Source organism: Ursus maritimus, unplaced genomic scaffold, assembly GCF_017311325.1.
Source record: "Ursus maritimus isolate PB19 unplaced genomic scaffold, ASM1731132v1 scaffold_19, whole genome shotgun sequence".
In the NCBI taxonomy this organism is placed as follows: Eukaryota; Metazoa; Chordata; class Mammalia; order Carnivora; family Ursidae; genus Ursus; species Ursus maritimus.
The window spans coordinates 12,852,543-12,871,924 of record NW_024424341.1 but is presented as its reverse complement, the minus strand read 5'-3'; the positions used below and the strand labels follow the sequence as shown (position 1 = coordinate 12,871,924).

Here is a 19,382-nt window from a genome sequence, read left to right as displayed (position 1 = left end):
ACAGCCAGGGGCAGGAGACTCTGACTGGCAGTGACCCCCTACTGGAGGTGAGCTCTGGGGGGTGCGTGCTCTCCGGGACAGCACCAGGCCTGGGCTACACTCCCCAGGGGTTTTAGTGGGGCTTGGGCCGGGCTACCAGCTGGACTTAAGCACTGGCCTTAACCCAATTGCATGCATCTGGCGGGTCCCCCCAGACTTCTTGGAAAGCCCTGGTTCCTGCCCAGCCCCAGCAAAACTCTTGGTAGAAGCATGGCAGGGGCCAGCTGACCTCCTCTGAAGGGCAGGCAGGGGACACGGGTGTCTGAGCCAGAAGGTCACGATGGTGCCCACCTGGCCCATTCGGCAGAACACAGGCCACCAGGGCAGAGAGCCAGGTTGTCCATCTTTTCCATGACTTTCTAAGCGATCCTAGGTAAGTTACTGTCTCACCCTGAGCCTCTGACTTTTATTTGGTTTTAAAAGGAGGGGGGGACCAGTACTTTTATTTCTAAGCTGCTGTTTCAAGGAGTGCTGTGGGACAGTCCCGCTCCGGATCTGAATACAGGCATGCCCGAGAGGCAGAGAGGCCGTGCGCGCTGGCTGGGCAGCACGGCGGGCAGGTGTCTTTGGGGCTGACACACCCAGCGCCGCTGGGGACCCACTACCTTCTGCTCCAGATGGGTACTGGCAGTGCACTGCGGGCTCCCTCCGCCGCGGGCACGGCGCACAGTTCATCAGCAGCCCCTGCGGGGCAAACGGGCGGTTTCCAAAGGCTTTGGCTACGCGGGAAGACTCTTCGCAAACGGAGTCTCTGGGGACGGCGGGTCGGCCGCCCGCGCCTGCAGGCTGTCCCAGTATCAGACGGCACTCGGGACTTCGCGGCTTGGGAGGGGTTGGCGTTGCACCTTCGACCGCGCCGGCGGCCGCAGTGTGCGCCAGAGACCAGATGCGTGGTTTCTCGCTGCAGGCGTAGTGCATGGTCAACCTGGGGCCCCCGGGCTCGGCCCGCAGGAAGTCAGCTTCTCCGGATCCCGGGGGCTCCGAGAATGCAAAGGGGCGCGCCGCCGGGCCGCACTCCCTGCGCTCCAGCCGGGCCTCCCGAGCGGCGGCGCAGGGCGCGGGCAGCGACTGCGAGTCTTTCTGGAACTCAACCAGCCTGTCCGTAGCTGTGGCCACTGCCTCCTCTTCTTCGGCCTCCTCCTCCTCCTCTTCCTCCAGGTCTTCCAGGTCACTCAGCCGGAGCCCTCGAGCCTCCTGGCTTGCAGTACCATCTGCAGGAAATCAGGAGCGAGTGAGAAAAGCCCCAGGCCCCAAGGGAAATCCGCGGGAGTGCCCATCCCCGCGAAGCTTTTAGCAAGATCGCTCTGCACTTTGGGCATTCTTGGAGTTATTCACCAGGCTGGCCAAACCGGCTCTTACAGTTGCCCCAGGGCTCGGGCTTGCCCCCTGGGAAAGAATGGAGGCCCTAGCCCTGCTCCCACTCCTTGGAAGACTCCTCCTTTCAGGTGGAAGGAGACCACCACTTTTCACTGCCTGAGACGTGGATCTCAGTTTCTCCACCATAAAACAAGCAGACACCCAAGAGGACTCCCCCCCCAACCCCGCGCCCAATTTCAACACCCACAGGTAGCTGGTGTGTATTACTTAATACAGCAAATATTTACTGAGTGCCATCTATGTGCCAGACTTCATTAGGCATTTAGGTGTTAGGAATTTAGGGAATACAGCAGCGAATAAGACAGTTTTTAGTGGAGCTGCTGTTCCCCAAGGGGTAGACAGCTCTCCAGTGATAAGTATGGCAAACAAAATACAAAAGGCTGATGTGATAGAAACGACTGGGGAGCTAAATTAGCCTGGGAGGCCAGAAGCCCTGGGCGGCCAGGAGAGGCTGTTTCCAGCCCACACTTCACAAGTCAGAAGAAGCCAGTCTCATAGGGAATTCCAAGCAGAGGGAACTGCCCAGGCAAAGGCCCAGAAGTCTTGGGGGGGGGGCACAAGTGCAAGGGTAAGTAAAGGAGTGCTGCCCTAAAAGTTATTCCACAAGGCGGCTGCAAAAGTGCAGTGGGCCTGATAGATGGCTGGAAAAACCCTAAGGCGGGGTGGTGAGCATTTTGGGTACCTTTGGTGTCACTGTTCAGGCAGCCCAGGGACTCCTCTGCTCCACTCTCTGCCTTCCTCTCCTCCCCGCCTTTGCTCTTGGGCGCCCACGTCATCTTGTTCTCCTTCTTGAGGCGCCGGCGTGCGTTGGCGAACCAGGTGGACACCTGGGTGAGGGTCATCTTGGTGATGATGGCCAGCATGATCTTCTCGCCCTTGGTGGGGTAGGGGTTCTTGCGGTGCTCGTTGAGCCAGGCCTTCAGCGTGCTCGTGGTCTCCCGGGTGGCGTTCTTCCGGCGGCCCGTGCCACTCAACTCCACTGCTCCGTACCTGGGGGGGAGAACCTGGCTCACAGTTCTGAGTCTGAGAACCTGGGGCTGCAGGCAGGAGACAGTCTGAGGCCTGGAAATGAGGTTCAGCTTTCCTCCCTCCTCATGCACGCCCCCTCCTTCCCAGGCTCTTCCCAGGTGGGCCCTGTGGCAGAGGAGGGGGGAAGGGTTTGCAAGGCCAGCTACCCATGCACCCCGTGCCTTACCGGTCATACTGGTACTGCCCCAGAGTCGGCTCATAGGGATAATAGGCTCCTGGTTGTGCCAGGCCAGGTGTGAAATTCCCTGCAGCCTCTTTAAATTCATACTGCGGATTCTGGCGGGGGCGGTGTGGGAAGAGAGAATTCAGGACAACGTTTGGGGAAGAGGCTGGGTGGTAGAGTGCTAAGAGTGTGAACCCTGGAGTAAAAACCTGGTTCAAATCCCAGTACCACCACTCGCATTGGCTATGTGATCTTGGGTGCAGTTGTTTACCCGCTCTATGCCTCAGTTTCCCCGTGGTAACTGGGAATAACAATAGTACCTGTAAGGTATTGAAGAAGACCACTTGGCAGAATTCCTGGTGCAGACAAGGCAGTAGGTAAATATTAGCTCTTACTAGTACTGTTACCACTCGTGACTCCTCCCCAACCCCCTCCCTGCCAGCTGGGGAACTTCCCTGCCTTACTCTCCTTCCAGAACTATTCCTTGGCCCTTTGTATCTTTGGGACTTTGGGCAAGGTATTTGAAGCCTTCTGCATCTCAACGTCCTCATCCGTAAACTGAGACCTGCCTACCTCACAGAATGAATAGAAGCACAGATGGTTTTTAATCAGAATGGTGTTCTGCAAAGTGTAAAATGCTGTAAAGATGTGGTCCCCCCACCCCCGTCCTCCCCTCCCCTCCCGTCCCGCACTGCTATATACAATCCTACCCATTTCCTTCCCTCGGACTTTTGCCTCCTTCCTAGATTTTCCCTGGAAATGTCACACTGAGTTTCTCCTTTTGCTGCAGTTCATGCCCCCAGGCCGGATGGGTCCTGGTCCCCAGACCCAGGCTTGAGCGGTGTACTCACCAGCGCCCCGTACAGCGCGGGCGGCTCTGGGCTGTAGGGCAGGTAGCCTGGGTAGCTCGGGGCGGCGGCGGCGGCGGCGTATGGGGCTCCATAGATGCCCAAGGCCGCGCCGAGCTCCGGCCGCGCACTGCCCAGCAGCCGACCATCGTAGGATGCGCAGCAGAGGGCGGCCGCCGGGGTGGAGCCTGAGGCCACATCTGGGACGGAGCGCGGGGCGGATTCGCAGCAAGTGGCACTGGAACTTGCAGACACCAGAAACTATGGGGGCGAGAGAGGTGCACTGCCCGATGACTCCGCCATTCCACATTAACTACGTGCCCCCGTGTGCGGAGCGTTCTGCTCGGATGGGAATTATCTGAAGACGCAATTTATCCAAACTGCCCTTATAGATACTCCTAAAACGTGGCTGAGGCTCCAGAGTCCCAGGGGTGCAGGCGTCGGAAATGTTCCGAAACGCGAATTACAGGAGCCCAGCTCCGCTGGTTCCCTCGCGGACCCCTCCTCCCGCCCCCATCATAGGGATCCTACAAAGGCAGAGCTAGAAGTTAGCCTTAGAGACCAGCATCACGTCTTACTCCTGCTCCCATTTTATAGATAGGGAATGAGGACCAGGGAGACTTGTCCAAGATCACAAGGCGGGTCAGAGGTCAAGTTGGAACCAGACCCCAGAATCTGGGCAGAAGCAGAAGAACAGCGGTGGGTGTCCCCAGAATTTTCCCAGGAAACACTTGTCACTGCATGACACCCACCCTAATCTAAAAAATCGAAGGAACTGGAAGCAGAGAGCCTGGACCCACTCAGAGAAGGGAGAGAGGATAAGAACAGAAGTCTACAAGCAAACAACTGAAAAAAGATGAGGTGGGATCTCGGGGTCACCGCGAATATCTGTACGATGAGGCGGCCTGTGTGGAAGATCTCGAGATCCCACCCACCTCGCCGAGAGAGCGCGTGGTCGGTGCCCAAGTTTCGGGTCACACGATTTTCCAGCTTGCAGTGGGGGAGTGGAACGTTCTCTGTCAGAGATTGGGGGTGTCGGAGGGGTCTGTGGTACATCGTATCTGCTCAGTCTGGCTTCCCCCGGAGTCTCTTGCGAAAGGAGGGCGCTCAGCGGTGGGCGCGTGCACTGGGCACCCCCTCCCCCAGTCTGCCCCCATCCCCCATGGAGGCACTTCTTACCTGGGAAGCGCCGCTGTACGGGTGTCCAAAGTGCGGGAAGGACATGGTGGCTGTCCCTGGACCGCTTCCTTCTTCTCTTGCGAGTTCCCGCCTCAGCCCCGCAATTCTGCGCCTCCAGCTGCGCGCCGCCTCGGTTCCTTACGCGGCTGCGGGTGCCCAGCGCCGGCTCCTCCGCCCGCTTGGCACGACTGGAGGCAGAGCCGAGGGCAGTCCGGCTGCCGAGCCCTGCGCTCCAGAAGGCGCCCCTCCGGCCCGCGTGGTCCGGAAGACAGAAGGGCCCATGGATGGGCAAGAAAAGGGAGAGGATATGGGTTGCCCAAGACGCGCGGTGGCGAGGGAAGGTGAGGCGCGGCGCGGGGCTGTGCGGCTCCCGAGGTGTCCCAGTCCAAGGTGGCCAGAGGCTCAATGTGACGTCACGGTAATCCCGGGCCGCCAGGCGGGCCCCCGGGCCCTGGGGCCCCGGGCCACCAAGCGTGCCAAGCGAAGCCAGCCCGTGCGCGCGCGCGCACTCTCACCCACACTCACACTTGTTCCGGGAGGTTTGTGCAGCTGGTGAGGAACGTCAAAGACCCCGACCCTCTCTGCTGGGCGCTGGATCCTACCCCTTTTCGCTTTAAGCTCACGCGCGCGCGCGCACATACAGTCTCTCCAAATTACCCGGGAGAAGTAGGAGAAACGCCTCCCTCTGTGCCGCGCAGGCCCCGGGCGCAGCTAGTTTACCTCCTCCCCTGCGGCCGGAAGGAGGAGAGAAGCGAGCCGGGCCGCGAGGGGGGAGAGAATACAAAAGGAGATAAGAGAAAAAAGAGGAGAAAAGTGGGGGAGAAAGGCAAGAGGGAGAAGGAGGAGGGGAGAGGAGAGAGATGAGGAGTCTAAGTGAACAGAGGCGCAAGGGGGAGGGGAGGGAACAGGGGTGGGCGCAGGCTGGGCGGAGGTTGAACACGGGCAGGTGGAGGAGAGCAGTGACTCCGGGGAGAAGCTTCCAGCCCGGCTCCCCCGCCCCTCCGCTGCGGAAAAGTTTGCTCTCGCTACAGGCCCCGCACTCGTTGGGGCCGAGCCCGGGCAGCGTCGGTGGGTCCCACTGGCCCGCCCGTCTTTGTCCTCCGAAATCTGGTTCTCCACCCCAGCCTCCCCAGGACTCTAGCTAGATCCAGGCTCTCCGAGCCCGGGTCTTTGCCAGGGCCTCGACGCTGGGGCTTCTCGGCAGCCTTCTGGCCCTCGAACAGGCCGAATAGCGCCCCCTCGAGGCCAAGGTTCAGTTCCCCTCGGACTCCGCCTGGAAACGCGCTCAGTCTGACCCTTGGCATCTGCAGGCGCCGGACGAACACCCCTAGGCCTCTCCTCCGTAGGCGAGGCTTGGCCGCTTCCTGCGCACCGACCGCTGTGTCCACGCGGGAGCCGGGGAGCCACAGGAAGGCGCCGGGGCCGAGCTGCAGCCTCTGTGCTCCGCTGGGGGTGGCGCTGGCGAGCCGCGCTTCAGCGCGCGGGGACCGCGGCCCCTGCCCCGCGCTCCGCCGCCACGCCGCGGGGTCGGGCCCGGCGATCTGACCACCCCCCTCCAACCCAGGGGTCCTCAAAGGGGCCCTGAGGGGCGGAGGAGCTCGTCTGTGCCGGGAGGGGGGCTGCGTCCTCTAGGCCTGGCCCCGGACCCCCGGCGGCTAATTTGTGAGCTTTGTAAATTCTGCGCACCCGAAGGCTCGATTCCCCAGGCCCCGAGCCTCAAGGGCCGCAAACCCGCGATGTTGGGGTCGGGGGCTTGGGGGTGGTGAAAGGGGGCGTCCAGTCTAATGGGAGGAGGTCTTCGGGGGTTGCTGCCGATATCCGAGTGGAACTCAGGCTTTAGGGTTGGCAGGCCAGAAACCTCAGAAAGTCTCCCCTTTCACTCACAGGGTCAGGGCACTTTAGAATTTACAAAACGCGCTCCCAGGTCCTCGCTGCACCTTCCCGCAGGAATCTGGGGGGATTGGTTCAAGGGCCCTGTTGTTGTATTTTCTAGCTGAAGCGCGAGAGCGTGTGGCCCAGAGGTCAGGAACGACCGGGGTCTCGGCCCTGAGTTTTGGCGAGGCGAGGAGGAAGCCCAGCGACCAGGCACAGTCTAGGGCCCTGGCCCAGGATTCCTGGCCTTGAGTTTTCTTCTGGAACCTTGCAGAGGCCCCGAAGCCAACTACCTCTTTTGGAAAAACGTTGGCTACCCCCGCCCCACCCCAGTACCAACGTTGCAGAACGCGCCAGGCTCTGCAGACGTTGCAAACAGCATCCTCAGCCTGAGATTATCGATAGGAGGACAAGCTTCATTCCAAATACTAACGAACCCAGCGAGGTTTCCTGGCTGCTGCTGCTGAGTGTCCTTACCTTGGAGAAACCTTGCCTTCAACCCGGGAAACTCCCAGTTAGAAAAAGAATTATCGTTATCGCCGGATTGATTTAGTGATAAAAAGGCCCCGTAATAGATAGATCCCTTGATTTTTCAAAATGCACTTTGGAGACATCCACACATTTACAGCTTGGATACATCTAAGCTATTTTTTTTTTTAAAGTAAGAATTGGAGAGAATTCATTAAATTAGTCCCTTGGGGAAGATTACTGCTAATTAATTAATTGCAAACATTTCCACAGGGAAGGTATGTCAATTGTAAAGTAATAAAATTAGATAGTTGAAATACTTACTCAGCAACTTTGATTGCCCATTCGTTCCTAAGCAGATTGTTTTTTTTATGACAGAAAAATGGGATGGTGGTGAAGAAAAAAGCATTAGTTATGTCCCCTGGCGATCTGGTTGCAAAGGAGAAGCTACCATATAAAATGTATTGATTTTTTGCTGATTTATAAGACCTCCGCGGTATCAATGCTGTGTGCAGGGCCTCCAGGCCTACCTCTTGTCTTTGCTCTCTAGGATTAGAGAAAAAGCAACAAGATTTTTCAAGAGGGAAAACAAAAAGAGAGAGAGAGGAGAAGCAGTAGAGAAGTAAATTGGGAAGGGCTATGATGGTTCCTGGGTGTTTTTCTTCTTATGTAGAAAAGGAAAACAAATGAAAGAGCAGGTTTCATGTGAAGGCAGCTTTCTATTGTCTTCAAAGTTACTTTCCAGTATCAGAGTGTCTTGGGGAGGAAGGCTGCCACTTCCAGGCGTGGGAGACCTTGATTTCTTCTTTCTTTCTCGGGGAGACTCTAGCAAACTTAGCTGGTGCCCCTGGGGTTTGATTGTGACCACCTGGAGCGTGAAATGGGGTTCCCTAAAAACAGTTAGAATGAAGTGTGTCCTCTTCTCATTATTTTCAGAGCCTCGTCACAAAATGGAGCCAGTGAGTTAAACCAATATGGACCTTTGTCTGCCAGAGACCTCAGGTAAAGACAAGTCTTTCTTGGAAAGTCTGGTTCGAGGAAGGGGCCATGGAATCTGTTCTCATCCTCCTGGCTGTGGACAGGCACTCACTTTGGCAGCTGAGTGCTCTGGCTTTTCATTGCTTTGTTTAGCCTTGATTAATTTAGTTTTGGGAAAAATGCCCAATTGTGTGTGTATCCGCCTGCAGTTGTACTGAAGTGAGGAGACAGACTTAGGACGTGCAGACCCTCCCAGTTATATTTGAGGGAGTCATTCCACCCAAAGTGTCTCATATGAATGGTACAGATCTCTTGTTGCATTATGCGCGTGCCTTGATGTTTCATGAAAACAGTTATGAATAAAGTAAATAGTCAGAAGCCTATTTGGAGCATGGAGGGTACTTATCCGCATTGTGTATTTGAAGTTCATGTCGCCTCAATTTAATTCACTGAAGGTCTTGAGCAGGCAGAGTAAAGGATGTGTCTTTGAGCAAGAAAGAGACTCTGAATGGTAGGCAACAAACTGCTGGTTACCAGAGGGGGTGGGTGGGCGGGGGGAATAGGTGACGGGGTGTTGAGCACTGGTGATGTATGGAAGGGCGAACTCTCTAGACCGTACACCTGAAACTAATAGCACACTGTATGTGAACTCATTGGAATTAAAATAAAAACTTAAAAAAAAAAAAGGATGTGTCTCTGACAATAAACTTGGATCCAGCACACACACACACACAGGAATCCTATTGTATTATTTTGGGTTAAATAACCCTCATTTCCTGATGTTTTATAAAGACAGCAGATTTTACAGGGGGCAGGGGTGAATAACAACCCAGAAACGCCCCAAATCAAGTTCCATTGCCTCAAACCACAGATGGAATGTGCGAGTCTATGGGCATGGTAACATAGATGAAAACGCGCTAAATTATATTTTTTTAAGTATGGATTTTTTTTTTCTTAGTGGCTGTTTTTGAACTGGGAAGAATGAAATTTCCTCAAATCTATGCGTGAATGGACAAGTGCATCTGGACAGACGCATTTATAATTTATACTGATCAGTCACTGCAGGTCTCCCCGAGTAAAGCCGAAATGAACACTAATTGTTCTGACGGAAGTAGTGTGCGTGGCCTCTGATTGTGAAAGGCAGTGAGTCCCTGCCTGGCCTGAGTGCATACTGGCAACAGCAGGCTGGGCATCAGGAGCAAAAAATAAAAAGGCAATCATTCCCAGATGAGGGTGTCAATGTCATTTGTCAGGAAGGTGGCAAATAGAGTGAATTTCTGAACAAGGTAAAACAACGAGATCTAATGCGGAGGTCTTGGTGTCTCGGCAAAGCAGGTACAAACCTGAGCGTAGCATTAAAAATCATAGCTTGTCAATAATAAAATTCCTTTGCGTTCCTAGTGTGCTCGGGGAGCTATCCGAAACACCTCTGCTTTATCTGTTTTAAGGCTCAAGGTAAGGAAGTTGGAGACGTGAGAAGCGAATCCAAGATCACATCACCCAGTAGCTGACAGAGGAGGGACCAGAATCTGGACCGCTGGACGTTGGGTCTTTCCGCAAGAGTATTTCAAACACACATCAAGCCAGACCCGGCCAGGAGATGTGGTTAACTCAGCTGGACTCGGAGAATTCACACGTAGTGCCCTGCGATGACACAGTGAAAACGTTTAGCAGAGAAAATGTCTAAAGAGGTGCCGCTGGAAGCGCCCCAGTTCCGGACCTCTATGACATGCTTTTCTATCAGCCTGTATTATGAAAGCACTTACATAATAATTTGGGGGTTTTAGCAATTTGATGTGGATCATCCATTAAAATAGAAATCAGCAAGCAGACCCAGCTGTGACTGAGAAGTATACATATAAAACACACACACACACACGAAACAAAAATAGCAACAAGAACAAGAAAAAAAAAAAAAAACCCTAAAAACTCCAGCCAAGTTTAAGGCTATCTATCTACACTGGTTTAAAAAAACAAGGAACGGAATTTAGTTAGTGACTATTGTCAGTAGAGATCTATTTTTTTTTAAAGCTTTGTTGTTGTGTCAGTAGACTGGGTGTTTGGTGCATTAAGTTCTTGCTTGCGAAGCGGTTTTTGTATATAGAAAGTCTTGATTATTTTTATCCCGTGGAGGGTAACATCTTTCTAATGATAAGCTTAAGGCATCTCCTGTTTTCATGGAATTAAAATGGAAAGTAAACAACAGATGTATGGATTTGAAAACCAGAGAACAGCTTTTGAAGACAAAGTCTAGGGTGGAAGAAACAAATGCACATAGAAAAAAAGGACAACCTGCAAGGATCTGCTAGAATAAGATGCTATGTCCTGTCCCTCTCTGTGACAGGGCCTAGGGGTGGCCTTGAGTGAACAGTGAGGGGACAGACGCATGGCTTGGACAAACGGGGAAGGTAGCTGCCGGGATGCTGGCCCTGAGGACAGCCAGGGACTGTGAAGTCTTGCATACAGCTCTCTGACTCGAACATTCTTAACGGGCAGTGTATAAGGATGATACTTTGTTATTCCTCCCCGGGAAGGATTGCATTGCTGTCGACGTGGAGGCTTCAGTGAAAGTATATGCAGCTTCGAGCCATCTACATGTTTGTCCTGTGAGTACGTTCCCGTTTCCTCTTTCCCTGTGGTTTCTCCTACTTTTCAAGCCGAGCATTAGAACTGGCCAGGAGCCGCCTTTTTTTGTGCCACCTGGGGCCCACTACTTTAGGGAAGCTGGGACCATTTGTGATGTCACGTGCTGGCCATGGTGATTTATGGCAGATCTTCACAAATCAATAAAAATATGGGAAGTATATCATTTTTAAAGGGGAAAAAAAAAGAGGAACACACGAGACATGCCCATTAAGGGCATAGCCATTCTAATACCTGCCTGTCTGCTTGGGTCTGCAATTAAAAACATTCTGATCATAAATCTCCTTGCAGTCTCTTTTAATGCTTTTAACTTTCCTGAAGGTTCAAATTGGTATCCCAAAAATGTGCCAGGACTCTCACAAGGTATTTTATAGACTCATAAATAAATACGGCAATTAATCTATGCTGTATTTCTTTCATATTTGATGACAATTTATTATGGCGTTCACCGATTCGGGGCACAAAAACTCTAATGCACTTAAAATCGGATTTCAAACCAAACATTTTATGGGAAAATATAGTATTGATCATCCATTTAAAGATATCATGAAGATGATTCATAACCTGCTGTAAAAAAAAGATCTCACGAGGGTCTTACAAATGAGTGGGGAGGGGGCGGAATAGTCTATTCATAAAACCAGAGCTATTGGATCTGTTCCTCTTGTTTTCTTCATCCATCTTCAAGGCTTCCAGCCCTGATTACTTCTGCATGTTGCTGTTTTCTAAGAAAAATCTCCTTCCGTGACATTTTTCATAGTGACAGAAGTTGTGGAATTTTGCAGTGAATTTTCTCTATTGCAATGTTCTGTTGAAATTCTGTCTGCAGGAAGAGCTCCACAGGCCACTGAGATGATTCTCTTGTTTTGGGGTCCAGGCTATTTGCGTCCCCCCCTCCGCCATCGCATGAGTTGTTATTGACAGACTGTGGTGTCTCTAAGCCGTCTGGAGACCCCTGATCATCCACGGTCCTCATGTAGTATGGGGGGGGGGCGACGCAAATAGCCTTGACCCCAAAATAAGAGAATCATCTCAGTGGCCTGTGGAACTCTTCTGTACACACACAGTACAAAGTGCCAGTGAGGACAGAAGAAAATCCGAGGCTGCTGGCCCTTCTGTTCAATTAGCACGACTCTGTTCCATCTAGGAAGAACAACACATACCATTTCTTAAACAGCTATGTATCGAGTGGCTACTAAATGCTGGGCATAGTTCTAGGAGACCAGGTTGGGCACTGAACAAAAGATTTTCCTGCCTTCATGCAGGTGACTTTCTAAGGAGTTAAGTATTTTCAAGACATCCGGACATGATGCATTGCTAGAGAAATGTGGATTTAGTGGTCAGCAAGGCAAGGAAAATCTCTGACCCCGTGGGACTGACAGTTTAGCTATCATGTCTGTCTGAAATTAGATATTATTTGTTGCATTTTATAGACGTCGAAGCCTAAGAGAGCTTCCCTTGCCTGGTGTCAGAGAGCTAGTATTGAAAATCTGGGGTCTGGACTCAGGCTGCTGGGGGCAAAGTCATGGGCGAACAGTGAGTCTGAGAGTAGATGCTTAATTGTCGGGATGCAGTTTCAAGAAATAACCACCTCATCTAACATGTCATTGATCTGAGCTGCCGTGGCTCTTGTCTCACATGTGGTTTGCTCCTCTTACTCTCTGATGTCTACACAATACCACATATCTGGATAGAAATGAAAAAAAAAAAATCGGGGCAGCCAGATAGACGTTTTGGTCTTTTGGACATGAACACCTAGAATTCTCAGCTGATATTTTTCACCTTTGCCTTTGACTGATGACTGGAGCCATATAGAATGTCTGAACGACTGGGAAAATGCATCTTATAAATATTGGTTGATGGAAATGGAATGGAATACAGCTGGCTGCAACTTTAGGAATCCGTGATTCAGTTGCTTCAACTCTACCCACATTACTGGCTAATGCAGTGTACGGTCATAACTTGCTCTCTCCCATTTTCTCAGACACTCTGGGGGGTGGAATAGGTATGTTTTCTTACCCTCTTCCCACAGATGAGCAACTGGGTTTCAGAGGGATTAAGCCATTGGCTCAGGTGACATAACTGATTAGCATTTGAGGCAACCCAGGAACCCCGGGGTCTTTGGACTGCTGCGTGGTCCGCTTATGGGCTCCAGCACCTTTGGCAAGAAAGCCCCGAGTCTGACCTTGGAGTTCCGTACAGGCTCTGAGAGGTGTAGCCAGCAGGTATTCCTGTCTCTGGGATGGTCACACATTGCTCTTTCATTTTGGTTTTGTGATTGGATTCGATAATAAATCCATCAACAGGACCTTGGTGTGGGTCTCCTCGCCTGCATTTGAGAAACTGTCTGTCCCCAAGCTGGCTTGTGAGATCTTTCAGAGGGACGCCTTGGTCTGCTCCGGGCCCACACTGCTTTGAGTCTGTGGAGATGGGGGCCTTAGACACAGTGTCTGTGTTGTGGTGGAGAGAAAATGGACTTGACGGAGACAGCATGAAATACACGAGCAGGATTAGACTGTCAGGGTAGACCAGAGAACGTAAACCATTTCCTGTGCCACTCTCCAGCTCAAGGGCAGGGGCAGAGCAAAGGGGAAACCTGCAACTATAATTATGAAATATAAATTTATACATATAGAAAGGGGAAGGCTGAGAGTGGATGTTAGCCACTAAAATTCCTTTTACATTATAAACACCACAGGGAATGGAAAAGCAGCCTGGGGATTAAGGACATCTTTTTGCTTTGGGACTAATTTATTACTCTAGATTACACAGTTAACAGAGGAAGGCAAAATTGATACTTGGTTGTTTCTCTGTAAAAGTTAAACATGAGTAATGGGAGGGTCCTGCCCCTGGGTTTAAATACCTGATATGGAGAATAAGATGGCCAAGAGCTGAAGAGAGCAAGACACTGGTTTGAGAGATGATGCTGGCACCCGGCCTGGAACTCCCACTGATTCTCCGGGAGGCTCTGGACCAATCTTTCTGCCTCTGGAAGCCTCAGTTTACTCATCTGAAAAATGGAAAGCTTGAGCTCAGTGAACTATAAAGGACTCTCAGGCTTAACATCTTATGGGAATCAGGTCACACTTCCTTTTCCAGGACTCTAAAATCTCCCTGTTACCTTATACCTCTCTGGAAAGGTTTGTTTGTTTGTTTGTTTGTTTTTGTTTTTATCACAATGGCACATCAAAGTCTTTTGGGCACCTGTCCAGGTACACATGTCCAGCCTCACCCCCTGAGATTCTGAGCAAGCCTGCAGTGGGGCCTGGACATTTGTATTCAAGAAAAAAATATAAAATAAAAGTAAAACATGCACCTGGGAAAAAGCCAAACTCCCTGTGGGTGAAATGATTGTCTGATAGCCACTCGCTGCTTCTTCCTGGCTAAGCACATCCTGGTGTGGTCTGGGGTCGCCATCTGGAGTCATGGCCACTTGCTCCTGGCTTTAGAGCATCTTGCTGGGGGAGAGGAGCATGCCACGCAAGTCAATTCCGGCTAATAAGGCGTAGAGGAAATCTGCATGGAGGATTCTGGGAAAGCATTTATTTTCGTGATAAAAGAGGTCAGAGGCAGTGGTGTCCCCCCCTCCCCATCTTTTGAGTCCGTGAACATGGACGCGATGGTTGAAGCAGCAATATTCATCCATTCATTGGTTCAACATGTGTTTATTGAGTATTTACTATGTATCAGGTAGGATTCTAAGGTGCTGGGATACAGCTGTAAACCAAACAAAATCCCCATCCTCATAGAGCTGATATCCTAGAGCAGAAGACAGACAATGAACAAGGGATGCAGCTAAAATACCGAAATGTGTGGTGAAGATACGAGTAAGTAAGTAAATAAATAGATAAAGCAAGGAAGAGCAGTTTCCACGAGCGTGAAGCCAAGATAATCGCACAAAATAGCTCTGGTATCGGGGAGCCAATAAACCACCAGTTGGACTCCTAGTTTATGTCAGACAAATAAACTGGTTTTGTTTGGGTCTCCGTTAATTGAGTTTTCTATTACTTACAGCTGAATGAATTCCTAAGACAGTGTGTGTGTGGGGGGGTGTTGCAAGAGACACATAAGTCATCTGATTATTTCATTCCCACTCTCCAGAGGCGTGGACTCCTAACAGTTTCTTGGCTGCCTTCCAGAATGTTCTATGTTAATACAAGCCATATAAGCATAAGTTATATATAAAGTCTCTCTCTTTCACAAACATACACACGTAATTAATGACAAGATAGCATGGTGGTTGAGAGCACGGATGTTAGCAGACCAGGTAGTATAGCAAGATATCTATCTATCTAACTATCTATCTATCTATCTATCTAATCTATATAGATAGATAGAGAGATCTATAGGCTGCCCCAGAGTGGCTCCACCCCTTGCCAGCCATGATATCTTGAACAAGTTTCTTAGTTCCTGTGTTTCAATTTCCCCATCAGTAAAATAGGGATAAGAAGCCTGCCACATATGGGGCGCCTGGGTGGCACAGCGGTTAAGCGTCTGCCTTTGGCTCAGGGCGTGATCCTGGAGTTCTGGGATCGAGCCCCACGTCAGGCTCTTCCCATGGGAGCCTGCTTCTTCCTCTCCCACTCCCCCTGCTTGTGTTCCCTCTCTCGCTGGCTGTCTCTCTCTCTGTCAAATAAATAAATAAAAATCTTAAAAAAAAAAAAAAAAGAAGCCTGCCACATAGACTTCGGATGACTTAAGACATTGCTATGTAAACCCTGGTACGTTGTAACCACCCAGAAGTGTTAGGTACCTTCTAGACGATGAATGATATCATCGTGTTCACTTCCTGATCTACTGTACACCTTTCCAACATGCCCATGGATATTCCTCCTTTTTTGACACCTGGGTAGGATTTCTCCGTGAGGAGGAGATCAGTATTTTTTTCCTCTGAATATCCAGGGGACATTTTGACGAGCACTCTTGGCAGAGGACCGTGTTCTAAAAAGATCTGCGAGCACACAGAGCTGGCTAACAGCAAAGGAGACTCTGCTGAGATTGGCCTTCTTTTCTTCTCTGCTAGCTTTCCCTTTACACAGCTCGCTGTCTCCTGCTCACTCACCTGCCCCCTCCCCCGACTGTCCACTTTCCCCTTCAGTTCTGTGCAGGCTCACGCAAGCTCACGGGGCAGCATTTATGATACATTCTACTTCAACATTTAAGAACTCGATCTTTGTAGACTTTTCTCCCGTGAGGCTGCATGTCTTCAGGAAGGACTTCAAAAAAAAAAAAAAGGAAACGAACCCCAAAGTCTGCTTTGTACAGAGGCGCCTGAGGGCTAATTTGGCAGCATTAGTCCTATGTGGGAGGAGGTATTTAAATAACAAGTAATCCAATGGGGGGCACAGATATGAACTAAATCAAATAATAATAATACAACACCTGTTAAGTGCAATGAGGGAGCATAAGCGTCATGGGCAATGGGGGTAACTAATCTTAACTAATTGCCTTATAGCTGTGTGTGCAGAAGATCAAGCTGTGACAGACAAGCTGGGTTTCTAATGAAAGAAGGGGGGGTTCCAGGTGAGAGAGGAAATGGCGTAGGTGGAGCCATGCAGGGAGCTATTTGGGGATCATAATAGTAGGATGGAAGGGAAGGAATGAATGGGACGGCATCAGAGATGGTGGTCAAGGGGCCGGCTGGGAAGGAGGTTAGGTCTCACTGATTCTATGGTTGGTGACTCTGGGTTCTAGTGCTGTCCTGCGTAGTGATGCTGATGGATGTGGAGTCTTCTAGAACTCTCTCGCCCAGGCATGTACTCTCAGCTTCTCTGCCTTCCCCACCCACCTGTACCATTCCATGGGAGCTCCAAAAGAAAGTAGGTGAAATTGCTGAGTTTTGGAAAGAAATACAGAACAGTAGGTCGTGGGTGACGGGAAGGCTGAAGATGATGTGTCTCTGTCTTGAGGGTGGGTGGGTTAACACGTATTCACCAAATTCTTCTGGTTGCTGCAACAGATGGACCCTGGCTCAGTTGGGGGGACAAAAGGTAAAAGAACAGTAGGATATAAGGGTGGCTCAGACATCCAACCTTGGGGAGTCACATCTAGAGATTAAGAGCAAGAGGACTTGTGGAAATTTCTCTCCAGGGGGCTGCCATTAAGGAGTCTTGGCCTCCAAAATCTATGCTCTTTTTAATAAGTGTCATATTCTTATAATGAAAGAAAAGGAGAGAGAGAGAGAGAGAGAGAGAGAGAGAATCTAATTGGTCCAGTCCGTTTCTGGTCCAGTATCTCTGTGGCTGGACCGGTCAGCTCTGGGTTGGGGGGACCTATTGTGAGCCAAGTAGTACCTCTCCCCCCTTCAGTCCAAAATGGTGGATCAAAGAGTAAATCAGGGCAACCCCCACGAATGAAGCAAAGCTGTCCTCCATTCAGTGCTTGGAGTGGGGCAGTTAGAGCCACCCCTGCTGGATCCAGGCCCTAAGAAACTTGGACTTCATAATTTACGAAGGCAACAGGGAGCCAACAAATCCATTCAGCACACATGAAATATTTCAAGTGAGGCACAAGGGACCTGGAGCAGGTCTTAGAGAAGATGGATTTACATCTGGCAATAAAATCCTAACTCCGGTAACCTTTGCACTTAGGTCTGGATTTTGTCTGGATCTTAAAGCTTTTATAAGTGTTTAAGAGCATGAACTCTGCAGGGGTTGGAATTTCTCCTGCCTTCTCTCCCTCCCGGGATTGGGCTGCCAAGATGAGATTGGGGGGCCTTCTACCTTTCGTTTCTCCCTAGGCTTGGAACTCTTTGTCTAGAGGGTGTTTCCTCTCTGCCCCTGGTTGGACTTGGCTCCATGACCTTTTGAAGTATGTACGTAGACTTGCTGAGTTCCAGCATCCTCACCTGTGAAATGGAGGGGTTCCTCACCAACCTCAGAGGATATCGTGAATGCAAAATCCAGAACACGTTTGAACGGATTTTGTAAAGTAACAGATGAGTGAACGCAACGGTCTGGTGATGTGGCCGGATGGAGTTTGGTTTGGGAGGTAGAAAACCATTGCTGTGGTTCCCAGCTCTGGCTTGGGAAAGTCACGTAGCCTCTGAGTCTTAGTGACCTCATCTATAAAAATGGAGATAATGCCGATCTCGTGGTGTTATTATGCGAGGTAAAAGATAATGCATGCGAGTGGTCTCGTAAGGATCTGAGCACCGGGTCAGGGCACGGTGCATGATGATTGCCCCTTCCTCCCACAGAAGTGTTCAAGAAGCCAAAATAACGTCTGTGGTAGATTCAGGTCTCCCCAGGGACTGAGAGGCCTTTAGAGTCCCTATCCGTGGTAGATGGTTCCAGTGCTCACCTGTATACACTTCTCCTTTCCTTCCTGGGCATGCCGGCCAGAAAGAACACTTCCAAGCCTCCTTGCAGTCGGACAGGGCCGTGTTACTAGTTTGGGCTGCAGAAAGATGAGGGCTGTGAGTTGTTTGTGAGCTGAGGCAATGAGAAGTCTCTGTACAGAGATGCTCCTTTTTCTCTCCCCTTGCCTCTGCGAATGTGCAGAACTCACACTGAGCTGGGAAAGCCACTGGATGCTGGAGTCCCTGCATGAAGGTTGGTTGGTTTTGGGATTCTCAGCCCTGTAGCAAACTTTGTGAAAGTTTGGCCGTTGAGATTTGGGAGATGTTTGTCATCGAAGCACATTCTAACCTATCCCGACTAACATACTATTCTGTTGCTTGCTATCTATGCGATCTCGGGCAAGTAACTTCTCTGGATCTTAATGTTCATCTATAAAATAGGATGAATATTAGCATTAACTTAGAAGTTTGTTCCGTGAGAGGACTCACGTGAAATGCTAGCTCAGGCTTTGGCACATGGACTATGTTTGATGATGAGGATGATGATGTCATGGTATGATGGTGATGGGGCGAGGATGGCGATTCGCAAGCTGGGTGTGGTAACTGGATTCAAATCCTTCTGTTTCAGTAGAAGAACCCACACAATCTCCAACTCTGGGCAGTGGGTAAGAACCTTCTCTGGCCCATGCCGGCACGTGGTTACTCGTATTATAAGATACCAATTAAGTGGTTGTATCTGTGGTTATCTATACAACTTCCTGGTCTATATGTAAAAGGATAAATACAATAAAATGTGCTTTCTTTGGAAAGTGATTCAGTAGAGAGTACAGCCAGCAAAGCACACTTCTATTCTTAGTGCTGTTAGTTACTTTTCTCATCTGACAAGAATGTGAAGTCCGGCATGGGGCTGAACACTGCCACTGTAGGGGTGAAGGAGAAGAGATGTGTGCCCTCAAGGAGCTCACAGCCCATATTGTGTTGATCATAATTATCCTGAGCTACTGGGAGACAAGAAGGGATGTCTTATATCTCTACCCTCACTTTGCCCCAATACCAGCTATGTAGCGTGATACCATGGAAAGAGCTTGGGCTTTGAGGACAAAGGGATGAGTCTGGATTCCAGCGCTGTCACTTCCTAGCCATGCTTTTGGGTACAATTCTTGACCTGTGAGCCTTAGCTTCCTTATCTTTAAAAAGGGGAACATAATTGCTATTATGTTACGAGAATTAATAATATTATATATAACACATCTTGGGCAGAGCTTAGCATTTAATAGGTGTTCAATAAATATCAGCAATTCCTTGAGTACAAGAAATATTAGCAATTCCTTGAGTACATTATTCTGTATTCCCAACACCTTGACCACAAAACATGTTTTGTATATATATATTTTTAAGGATTTTATTTATTTATTTGACAGAGAGAGACAGCCAGCGAAAGAGGGAACACAAGCAGGGGGAGTGGGAGAGGAAGAAGCAGGCTCATAGC

General features: G+C 50.3%; 1 protein-coding gene across 1 annotated transcript in view; it reads right to left on the bottom strand.

The window, feature by feature from the left end:
- IRX6 (iroquois homeobox 6) overlaps positions 1-19,382 on the bottom strand; it is a 40,377-nt gene that overhangs the window by 4,885 nt on the left and 16,110 nt on the right. The window contains exons 2-9 of the mRNA XM_040633086.1: positions 6,351-6,469; positions 5,665-6,216; positions 4,636-4,823; positions 4,392-4,472; positions 3,460-3,656; positions 2,612-2,817; positions 2,099-2,406; positions 480-1,250 (exon numbers count right to left, since the gene is read on the bottom strand). Of these exons, the coding sequence (XP_040489020.1) occupies positions 480-1,250; positions 2,099-2,406; positions 2,612-2,817; positions 3,460-3,656; positions 4,392-4,472; positions 4,636-4,823; positions 5,665-6,216; positions 6,351-6,469 (2,422 nt within the window). The remainder of the gene's footprint in view (positions 1-479; positions 1,251-2,098; positions 2,407-2,611; positions 2,818-3,459; positions 3,657-4,391; positions 4,473-4,635; positions 4,824-5,664; positions 6,217-6,350; positions 6,470-19,382) is intronic.